This window comes from Marmota monax, unplaced genomic scaffold, assembly GCF_021218885.2.
Source record: "Marmota monax isolate L192 unplaced genomic scaffold, Marmota_monax_Labrador192_F-V1.1 WCK01_AAM20220418_F8-fsc00181, whole genome shotgun sequence".
Lineage (NCBI taxonomy): Eukaryota > Metazoa > Chordata > Mammalia > Rodentia > Sciuridae > Marmota > Marmota monax.
The window spans coordinates 191,542-203,517 of record NW_026694276.1 but is presented as its reverse complement, the minus strand read 5'-3'; the positions used below and the strand labels follow the sequence as shown (position 1 = coordinate 203,517).

The following is an 11,976-nucleotide window of genomic DNA, read 5'->3' as shown; positions in this document are numbered from 1 at the left end:
GGCCCCTTCGGGGACTCTGGAGGCTGAGGTGGCGGAGTCCGGGGGTGGTAGCCCCGGAGCTGTGTGGAAGCCGAGGGTTGTGGGAGCGAGAAGCGCCTGCCTGGCCAGCGCTGGGCAGGTCGAGGGCTGGGGCGCTGCCCGCGCGGAACCGACCTTGCCTGTCAGGTCCACACCCTCCTGCCCCGGTGCTGCCGGGTCCACGAACCGTGTGGCGTCCTGCGCCGGGCTTGCCTTCCTTTTGGAATGCGGTGGTGGTGTTTCATGGCTGGGCCTCGCTTCTTGGTCAGCAACTTTTCTAGAAATTTCAACCCGTATTGACGAGCTCTCTGAGATTGCCAGCTGGGGTTTAATTTCAGCAATATTCTTGGAAGGAGAATGGACTGAAGGATCGCTGGTGTTGGCCAGTGTGCCCAGGAATGCTGAGATGAATGAGATCTTTACATTTATCCTTGTTTGTGTTCTAGAATTCCGTGCGTGGCATTTTTGTGTCGTGTGTGTGTGTGTGTGTGTGTGATTTTGCATCATTGGTGTTGAATGTGTGATTTTGCTTGAAATCTTTTAGTTAAGCGAATCTCTACTACAGTAGACGGATGTATAGATGCTTTTGAACAAATATTAATGTTTTATCTGAACGTAGTCAGAATATTTAGTTCCTGCTGTCGAACTTGTAGAAATGTGTTCGAATACTTTTGTACTTGACTGGCTCAAAAAACAACATAGATTGGGATGAGGGTGTTTATAATATTACCAATTTAGAACAATTGGCTTTTGCATAAAATTCCAGGGATTGAAGTTCTGAAAGGATTTTGCTGCGTATTTGTACTATGCTGAGAAAAGTACTTAAAAGCTTCTTGTACAACTTGTCTTTACGACTCTTGTCTGCCTCTCCTATTAAGGACAGTTACATTTTATTGCATAGCAATTTCTTTTCTAGGGTGCATATTTTCTTTTTTAAAATATTCTATGAAATGCAAGACTTTTGCTCCCCGCCCTCCCCCAGAAAGTTACTTCCTTTCTTAAAGAATGCAAGATTGCACTTAAGCAAAACACTAGATCCAAGTTGTTTTACACGTAGTATTTTTGCTTCCAAGTCTGCTGAAAAGGCTTTTGTTTCTGTAAACTTGCTGTATGTATCATTTGTTAAGTAATGCTGAATTTAATCCTTTTTTCCTATTAGTTTTCTTTTTCTTTCTTCCTTTCTCCTTTCTTATTCTTTATAATATGCTTCCTTTCCTGGTAGTGCCAGCTATTAGTGTTTTCCTTTGGTAGTACCATAAGGTGGGAAGGAGTTACGTATCACAAATTCCCTGTGAAAGGATTGTAAACATAATGCTGAATCAATGCAGATCAAAACTTTGGCACCCTTAGATGTGGGGGGAGGAGTGAAAATTCTGGAATTTCACATAACAGGTTGGATATTGTGTAAGTTTACCTTGTCCTCTGCTCAGCAGTTGAAGTTTTTTGGTTTTTATCTTTTGTCTTTTTTTTTTTTAATGTGATAGTCAGATGTACCCCATGCTAAAGTCACAACAGAAATAGTTTACCTTGTCCTCTGCTCAGCAGTTGAAGTTTTTTGGTTTTTATCTTTTGTCTTTTTTTTAATGTGATAGTCAGATGTACCCTATGCTAAAGTCACAACAGAAATATGGTAGGCAAATGCCATTATCCTCAGCCACTATAAACACAAATGTTTTACATGATAGACTTTTTAAGGCCCACAATTGTGTGTAATTTTAGTAAGTGTATTCATTAAATATCTCTGATTATAATCTTGTACTTTTGTTGGACTTTCACATAAATATTAATGTATGTACAAAGAAAATGCTTTGTCAGACCATATGTCTTCTCCTTTGGACTCCCCAAACAATTTGTTGGCATTGTGTTATAATTTATCCATTTATAAGACTACAACCCCCCCCCCAACCACCTTTTGAGCCTCTTGAGAATATGGAATATTTCAATCTTTCTATTTCCTTAATATCTAGAACAACTAAGTGCTCATTAAATACTAGATGTGTCCATATTTGTTCATTGTTAAGTATGTACTAATTACTTAGTGCTAGGTATGGTACAAGATAGAAAGAAAAAAATATTAACAAATATGGAAATTACTAAGCAATGTGTGTGATGAGAGGAAGGGGCGGGGGACCCACAATAAACAGAAAATGTTCAAAGTGCATCAAGTATTACCAGGAGTGCAGGATTCTGGAGCCTTAAAGGCAGTGGGAATTTTTTACAGTTTAAAATATTCAGTTTTATGATTTATGAAAACTATCCTCAGTTAACAATTACCCTGTGTCCAGAATTGTAGGTTTCTTTGTAAGCTTGTTGATGGTTTTCCATGACATCAGAATAAAATCTCAGCTGTTTGCTTCTGCATTGTCTAACTTTTCAAACTTCATTTTTGTCCACTCTTTTTATCTTCATTTCTGTTCCACTCTTCTATCTTGTTTATTCTTGTCTAGCCATTGTGATTCCTCAGATACTTGAAAAAGATAAGCTCTCTTCTGCCTCAGGGCCTGTTCCATTTTCTTAAACTATTCTTCTTCTTGCCCTTAAACCATCTCCTTCCTTCTTTTCCTAAGTTTGGAATAAAAGTTACTTCCTCAGAAACTTCAGTCACCCTATTTAAAACATGTACTCCCAACTATTTTCTGGCTCAGCATTTTGTTTTCCCACAGAGCCCATTACACCTTGCAATGTTATTACTTGTTTTACAAGTTTTCAGTTGTTTCTTCACTGTGCACAAGAGCTGGGACCTTATCTGTATTGTTCACTAGATTTAGGTATTGGCTGGATGAATTTAGAACTTGGAATACGTTTTCTTATAAAAATTGGTTTGATTGGTGGGTAATTTTTTCTAGGCTAGCCAGCAATAATTTTAATTTTTTACTTTTTTATTGTTTTAGTTTCTTGCACCTATGGTGAGAAAGGACATTTTCTGCTTATCCTTCTGAGCACAGGCTTGATTCCGTAAAAAAATCTCATGGTTAAAATAAGTTTTGTTATATTTGTACCTCCTTTACACAGTTCCTTTCCTATATCATTTCACTTTTCTCTCCACATAGTCTGTCCTCCTTTTGTATCTACTCCCTTGACATGCTTGTTTTTCCTTTTGCTAAAATTCAGAAGCTCCTGTTTTTTTCTGAGATGGTTTTCATGACTATAGTCCCCGCCTCACATATGATTGGAGAAAGAATGGAGTTGGACCTGTGGTAGTATGAGTAACCTCTGTAGCTATTTACATGTGTTGAAAGTAAAGTGGCCATCTGTATGTCAAGGGCTACATGTATCTGAATTTATGTTTGCATTGTTGTTGCTAATAACTCTACGAGGACAGTGTTGCCAAATTGAAATGTTGACAAGGAACCCCTTCAAAAACTCATTGTCTCTTTTCAAGTATGAATTATATAATGGCTGGATCTGCAAAGGTTTGTCAAAATGTAGATTTTTCTAAAAGAAAAGTAAAAGGTTAAAAGAAATCTAGGTCATGAAGGGGAAATTCAGAAGGAAAGTATCAGTTTGTTAACTAGTCCTGCCAAACGCTCAAATTTAAAACCATTAGGATCAATTGCTTGTACTTGTTCAGTGCCAAAAGCAAGCTAGCACCCTCACTGTATGAACTTTAATAATAGAAGAATGGAACACTGCAACAATAAAATTCAGATTCGGTTGGCTCAACTTTTTATTCTTCTATCAAGTGAAATTCTATCAAAGCTGATTATTCTTACCAAATATGAAAATGCATCATTCAGTTTGACTAGAAAATTTGGCTACTATAATACTAAGTGTTTTGGTGGTTATTGGTTTAATTGATCTCAAGTGATCCCATTACTATTTGTTTAACATTATACAGACATCACTTAAAAGTAGTTTTAATCAATAGCTTTGTGATATATCTGTGAGGAAGAATTCTTTGAAGTAGTGAGAAGTTAGTTTTGATTTATCATTTTGGTTTGAATTTAAATATTTTTACTTCAGAATACCTCACTTAGTTGAATTGAAGCACTGATAATTTTTTTTTTTTTGAGATTTTTGAAAATGTATTTAAGGAAGTTAGCTTGACTACAATGACTGTTTTCTGGGCAAATGCTAAGAAACACGATTGGCAGAAATGTTGAATGCCACCTTAGGTCATTAATGATGTTAAAAATTTCGAAATTGAATATTTATGAGAATATAGGGAAAATATCCTGGTTCATATGTGACACCAACATTGTATCTACATGTCCAGCTCAGCCATGTCTGGTTGTCCCTATGGCCTGTACTGCCATCACCTCTTAACTTCTCCAACCACTGGCCTTCATTAGCCCTCATTTCATCCCTTAATCAAGTATGAGGTGGCTCCTGCCACTCAAGACCACCCTATTACAACAGAATAAACCAGATCCTGTCATGGGTGGGGTGGGAGGGGGAGAAGAAACATCAACTACGTGTTTTGCTAATAGATTACCAGATCTACTATTGAGAGGTTCTGAGTTCTCTATCACATTCTACATTCCCATACTGCATCACTTCTGGGAATTACATACTACTTTCTAGATAGTTTTTGACCAGAAGATCAAAATACAGCTCTCTTGGTCCACTGTTACTACCCTTTTTATTCTATGAAGATTATTCCTTTTTTTTTTTTTTAATCTTCTTAGAGTTGCTGTTTCTCCTCCTACTCATTAACTATGGATTTCCCACAATGTTCTTCATTCTTTTGCTTTTCTCTCCATACCTAATCCCTTCAAACCTTTTCTACTTTCTAGTCTTTACTGGACTTTAGCTTCTAAGTAATGGCAAAATTTTCATCTTTTACTCAAACTCTAGTCTTGATTTTGTCTAAAATATCTCTACTTAAAAGTTGCATTTATCAGCCAAGTGTGGGGACATATGCCTATAATCCCAGCATGTGAGAAGCCATGGGTAGGGGGATTCCTAAAAATAATTGTTACCCGTTATATCTTCTAGTCCTATAGCTTACACTTCACCTCAGTTTCTCTCTCATCCCCCACCCCAAAAAGTCAAAAAATAACTAACTGGTTTTCCATTCTAATTTTTTCTTTTAAAAGCAGTGCCACTAATCTTTAGCTGTTGATTCCTTTTTTCTTCTGCTTCACCTCTCATAGCCATACATGAGCACTTTCTACTGATTTTTCCTTCCAAATAGAAAACCTGTAAACTTGACTGTCTTCTTCATATTTCCATTCTTACCCTGTTACTCTAGTCCATTACCACTTAAAACCATTGAGGTCATCTGCTAATTTTCTTTTTTCTTTTGGTATCAGGGATTGATCCCAGGGTCGCTTAACCACTGTGCCACATCTCCAGCACATTTTATGTTTTAGAGTCGGGATCTCACTAAGTTGCTAAGGCTGTTTTTGAACTTGAAATCCTCAGCCTCAGCCTTGGAGCCACTGAGATTACAGGCATAAACTACCATTCTCAGCTTTGTGCTAATTTTTAATTGTTCTCATTTCCTTCTCCATTCTGATGAATGTGTGTGTGTGTGTGTATTATGCATTGTTAAACTTGAAGATATAATTGTTTTTCTTATGCTGTTTAATTACTTATTATAAGTATTTTGTTGCGAATCTTTTTTAAATCTTGAACGAGGTTTCAGGGCTTAAATTTAGGGTTTTTTTTTTTTTATCAGCAGTCATCACATCTTCTTATCCTGTATTCTTACTACTTCCTCATTTTGTAGGATCATTCTGCTGATACATATATGGTATTGTCTTCTTAGAGTTAATTTTTTTCTTACTATTTATTCCCATCTAGAATATCATTTGTATCCCTTTTCACCAATAAGAAGTTTTGTCTTTTGATTTAGCATAAGCAGAAACCCTGTGTTCTTTTGAACACCTCTTATACTCTGTGATATGGGCAAGTCAGTCAGCTGCACTACCTTAGTTTCTTTTTCTGTAGAAATGAGGGTGATTAATAGTCCCTATCTTGCCAGGCACAGTGACGGCACACCTGTAATCCGAGCAGCTGGGGAGGCTGAGGCAAGAGGATTGCAAGTTCAAAGCCAGCCTCAGCAATATCGAGGCACTAAGTAACTCAGTGAGACCCTGTCTCTAAATAAAATACAAAATAGGGCTGGGGATGCGGCTCAGTGATTCAGTGCCCCTGAGTTCAATCCCTAGTACTAAAAAAAAAAAAAAAAAGTTATAAAGGTTTAGGTTAATATCAGTGTTCAATATTAAATGTTAGCTATTATCATTAAATAAAAATCTAGTTTAAGATCCATTTTAATCAAGTCATTCCTCTGGTATTAATACTACTTTCCTAGCCTTGGGGGTCTCAATTTCTATATATGCATATGAAGAGATTAGATTATTTCTAGCATTTGTTCTGTTATAGTATTGAGATAGAAAAAAAAATGTATGTGAGATAGAAAAAAAGATTGTGAGCTGCAAAGTCAAACAAACTGTAAAGTAACATGAAACCGATGACTATTAAAGCCTCTTAATAATTTTCACTTAAAAGTGAGATTATAAACCTTCAGTAAGAACTAGAACAAAAATTGGGCCCCTGGTTTTCTGATTTCTCTTTGATATTTATTATTCTATTAGCAGGTTGATTTTTTTTTTTTTTTTAATTTGCTGATACTAATGTAAGTAGTAGCTGACAAGTATATCCTGTTTTTCAGGTAAACACGAATCACAAAAAAACTACAAGCAAGGTTAATTGTTATTTCCAAATAAAAGAAAACCAAGATCCATGAGTGGGCATCGGCCAACAAGGAAACGATGTGGAGATTCTCACCCAGAGTCCCCCATGGGCTTTGGGCATATGAGTACTACAGGGTGTGTATTAAATAAGTTGTTTCAGTTACCTACACCACCATTGTCAAGACACCAACTAAAGCGGCTAGAAGAACACAGATATCAAAGTGCTGGACGGTCCCTGCTTGAGCCCTTAATGCAAGGATATTGGGAATGGCTAGTAGGAAGAGTTCCATCCTGGATTGCACCAAATCTCATCACCATCATTGGACTATCAATAAACATCTGTACAACTATTTTATTAGTCTTCTACTGCCCTACAGCTACAGAGCAGGTAAGAGGATTTCTTACCAATACATAATATTTCTTATGTATCAGAATATTGTAATTGGGATTTCTGGGTCATTTTAAATAATGCTTATTAGAAACCAGAAGCAAGGGGTATACTTGATACTAGTAGGTTAATTAATGTTAGCAGAATTTACATGTAAAATTTCATCCCTTTATAAAAGAGTTTTATATTTGGTTTTCCAAATGGTTGAATAAAAATCTTAGTAAAGTTTAAAATGATCAGAGAGAAAAGTCTGGTATTTGAGATGGCATAACTATAAACCAGTACTATCAAAAACATTTTTCTCTCCCTTCCGGAGAGAATTGTTGAATATCCTTTTTCTCTTCTTGTAAATATGTGGCTGATAGACTTCAGGTATATCACTTTTCTAAAAAGGGAAAGTAAATGTAAAAAACAAGTCAATATCCTGCTCTTTTTCATATCCTGCTCTGGCTGCCATTAAGAAAGCGTGGTATTGCTTCCAAAGACTATATAAACCTTCTCAAATCCACACCTCTCTTCTGCTCTTATATTATTCTCTCTATCCATTACTTGAAAATAAAACTAAAACTCTTCATCCAAATGGGTATATTGATTTTTTTTTTTTAATTTTCTTATCAAAAGGTAAACTAAAGTAGGTAGATGGAAAAGAATCAGAAACATCTGTTCTGCCTTTATTAATCAGAATAATCTGTCTGGTTACTCTGGAACTAAAGATGTAAAAGTGACTCTAAATTACATGAAATCATAATGGCCACAACATTCCTTCTCTTAATTTAGGCTTGAAGTTAGTTTTTTTTAAAGTAGATTATTCAGATGAAGTTACTACCATCCAGTTCCTTTATCTCTTAAAGTGAATGGCTATTAAAGGTCACAGTTACCCTTAAGGCATGTGACTTTTGTTTTCCAGATGTTTGTTTATTTTAATCCTCTTTTACTATTCAAATACAGTTTATACAGATTATATGACTGATTTTCCCTCATTTTCTTAAGTATCTTGCTGTACCTCATTTAGGACACTTAAAATACAAAGTCTAATAAAATCATTTCAACCCGTCCTGGGGTCCTTCATCACATTTCCTCCAGCAGTTCACCTGGAGCTTACTGAGACCCTCACTGCTACTTCTATAAAAGTTTGGTCCAGATTTTACAAATCCGTTTGTTAGAACAACAGAAAATGGGGTTGATTCCACTGAAGCCCTCCAATAGTCTAAAGTTAGATCTACGATGAAGATCAAAGATGGATCAGACAATAATCATCAATTATTGAATACCCTAGAACCTACCAGGTTCCATGTTCTCCTATAATGCTTTTCTTTGGCCACTGTTTGTGATTTGGAATTATTGGAATAACTCTAGAATTAGTTAAACCTTTGGGGAGAGTTCCAGAATGGGAAATACTCTGATAACAGCAAACTTCTGGGGGGAATCAAGGTACTGTTCAGTGCTCTACAAGGGAAGGTAATGTCCTGCAGGAGACATGCCTGAATGCATTTATAGCTGCATGCTAGAAATACTTGTTATGCTCAAATCAGAATACATTAAAATAAGCCAGGCCTATCTTCTGTAATAGTTCCTTATTATCTCTGTGATCTTCAGTAAGTATATAAATTATCTGAGTCATACTTTAATCTTTCTAGATCTTACTTTGTAATATTATAAGAATTAAGAAAGATCATGCATTTAGGGTGCTTAGCCTATAATGCTTAATAAGTGGTAGATAGTTATTGTTTCATTAATTTTTTAAAAAAATTCAAGTATATAGCCTGTTATTCTTCCTCACAATCTCCCTTCCATTTCTGATTTCTTCTAATAATATATAACATATGAAGTCATAGATTCATCCAAGTCCTTATTATTGAGTTTTATATTTTTGCCTATAAGCATTTTGGAGCCAAAGGTTTTATAAATTTATAAACCTTCATTATGGCTGCAATTCTTTTAGGCCTTTTACCAGTAAATGATCAAGAAGATTTATGTCTATATATACTATCAGTTCTTCATATTTTTTTATGTACTGATTTTTACCCATTTCTTTGGTAGAAAAGGTCACTTTTAATGGTTTTAACTTCCTAATAGATAAGAAAGGAAGGTGAGTTAGTCCCTATTTTTCAAATTCCTACATTTTCAGATTGCTGCAGTAGAAATGTAGACTTCTCTTTTCAGTATCTCCTTGATCTTTTTGTTACTAATATTAAACTTCATCTAGTAGTTTTGGTTTTAGTACCAGAAATTCATTTGAGTTTTTGTCTTGCAGTTTGATGTATGTTAATATGCTTGAGTTACCCTTGCCACACAAGACAAATGAAGTTAGTGTTGTCTATTTTACACACATGAAAACCAGAACTGAGCTATACCATTTTCAGTAAGAGTTTTGTTGAAAATAAATATAATTTTTAGACTATATTCATAAGAGTTTTTTATTTAAATGCTGATTTGTTTTTGTTTTTATATTGCTAAGTTTAATGCTTTTGATTTAACTTACCAAAAATTAACTTGTTAAATCAGGCATGTTGGTACACATAAAATCCCAGTGACTCAGGAGGATTGCAAGTTTAAGGCTAACTTGGTAACTTAGTGAGACCTTATCTCAAAATAGAAGAAAAAGAACTAGGGACGTAGCTCAGCGACAGAGTGCCCCTGGGTTCAATCCCCAGTACCAAAAAAATTAAAATTTAAAAAAAATTTAAATTTATGTACTGTTTTTTACCCATTTCTAATATCTAACTTATTAGATATTATTTGTTATTAGAAAATGAAAAGAAAATTAAAATGCCACATTGCTCATAATCTTACTGCATGCTTAATTTCTATTGACATTAAAAAGGAGAGGGGGAAATTACATAGCATAATTCAAACATAGAAAGATATAAACAAAAAGCATAATCTTCTCTTTTTTACCTGCATATCCTTTTTTTTCTACCAATGCTTCTAAACATAACAATGTTTGACAATTGTTTGGTGTATCCTTTCAGGAAGAAAAATTTTTAAAAATCTAAAAATTTAAAAATCTCCTACCAACATATGTATATATTTGCATTTGTATAAATCCTTAAACTGTTTCAAAAGTTTAGTAAAACCATGTTTCTAATTTTTCATCTGAATTAATCACATAAAAAATTGCAAGATTTTGAAAATTGGGTTTATTCAATATCTTCCTATTAGGGTTAATGATATCCTGGCTCAGATGTGTTCTTTTGTTCATTCAGTGTCTTTCACAGGTTTTTGACTGAGACCATATAAGACCATGAAGCATATAAGTATTAGATTAGTGTTCTATAGATTTTTAATTAAGAAAGGAAAATCCAAAGATGAGAAAGTTTTTCTTTCTTATATGTATAGATATTATTGTTTTCTAGGATTGAGTGTATATATGTGTGTGTGTGTGTGTGTGTGTGTTCCATAGTAACATTTAAATTTTTTTTTTAATTCTAATTAGCTATATGACAGTAGAATGCATTTTGACCCATCATACATAAATGGAGTATAACTTCTTATTCTTGTTGAACATGATATAGAATCATACCAGTCGTGTAATCATATGTGTACATAGGGTAATAATGTCCAATTCATTCTACTATTCTTCCTATCCTTTACCCCCTCCCTTCCCTTTACTCCCCTCTGCCTAATCCAAAGTACCTCTATTCTTCCCTAGCCATCTGCCCCCCAATTGTGAATTAGCATCTACATATCAGAGAAAACATTTGGCCTTTGGTTTTTTGGAATTGGTTTATTTCACTTAGCATGATATTCTCCAGCTCCATCCATTTATCTGCAAATGTCATAATTTCATTCTTTAAGGATGAGAAATATTTCATTGTGTATATATACATGACATTTTCTTTATTCATTCATCTGTTGAAAGGTATCTAGGTTGGTTCCATAGTTTAGCTATTGTGAATTGAGCTGTTATAAACATTGATGTGGCTGCATCACTGTAGTATGCTGATTTTAAGTTCTTTAGATATAGACAGAGGAGTGGGATAGCTGGGTCAAATGGTGGTTCCATTCCAAGTTTTCTGAGGAATCCTCATACTGCTTTCCAAGATGGTTGCACCAATTTGCAGTCCCACTAGCAGTGTATGAATATACCTTTTTTTACCACATCCTTGCCAACATTTATTGTTGCCTTGTTCTTGATGATTGCCAAAATGACAGGAGTGAGATGAAATCTTAATTTTGATTTGAATTTCTCTAATTGCTAGAGATGTTGGACATATTTTCATTATATTTGTTGATTGGTTTTATTTCTTCTGTGAAGCATCTGTTCAGTTCCTTTTTTATCCCATTAAAATCCTATGGTTAGACCTAGCTCTCTAGTCTGTTAAAACAGAGACATTTAAGAGAATGTATGAGGTGTTGGGAATGTTCTGTGTCTCTGTGGTCCAGTATGGTATCCATAGCTACAGCGGCAATTGAGAACTTTAAATGTGTCTAGTGTAACTTAAGAACTGAATGTTTAATTTCATTTAATTAAACTAAAATAGTTGTACTGATGGCTAATGTGTAGGACAGTACAGCCCTAGAGAGTTATAGGATTACTTTAGCAGCAAGAAGCAGTAGACCTAAAGCCCAGAAGAGGGAGTTCTTAGTCCTAGGATTAATTGCCCATTTCAGTGTGCTTTAGTAAAGTATGGTTATATAACTATAATTATTGTCTTCAGGATTTGAAACTCTAGCTTAAGGGAAGTACATTCTATGAACCTTTTAGTAGCCTTACCTTTTAATAATCTAAACAGATCTCTTTCATAAAGAAACCCCTTTGCAGTACAGAATATATTAAATATTATTTGCAGCTATAAGTGTTTAATACAGCGTAACTGGTAACCAGTATCTTAGAAGATACCTGTGATTATAAAAATTTTTTCATGGCCTAGGCATGGGAAAATAGTGAAAAGTATTGTAAAACATTGTTCCACATTCTTAAAT

General features: G+C 34.8%; 1 protein-coding gene across 4 annotated transcripts in view; it reads left to right on the top strand.

Moving 5' to 3' along the window:
* Positions 1-11,976, top strand: part of Cept1 (choline/ethanolamine phosphotransferase 1) — a 37,071-nt gene that overhangs the window by 377 nt on the left and 24,718 nt on the right. For 3 of the 4 annotated variants that reach the window (XM_046467116.2, XM_046467117.2, XM_046467118.2), the window contains exon 2: positions 6,641-7,050. In XM_046467116.2, coding sequence (XP_046323072.1) covers positions 6,712-7,050 — 339 coding nt within the window. In that variant the 5' untranslated portion in view covers positions 6,641-6,711. Of the gene's footprint in view, positions 1-131; positions 283-6,640; positions 7,051-11,976 lie in introns of those variants that run through there. The other variant, XM_046467119.2, reaches the window with a different exon arrangement.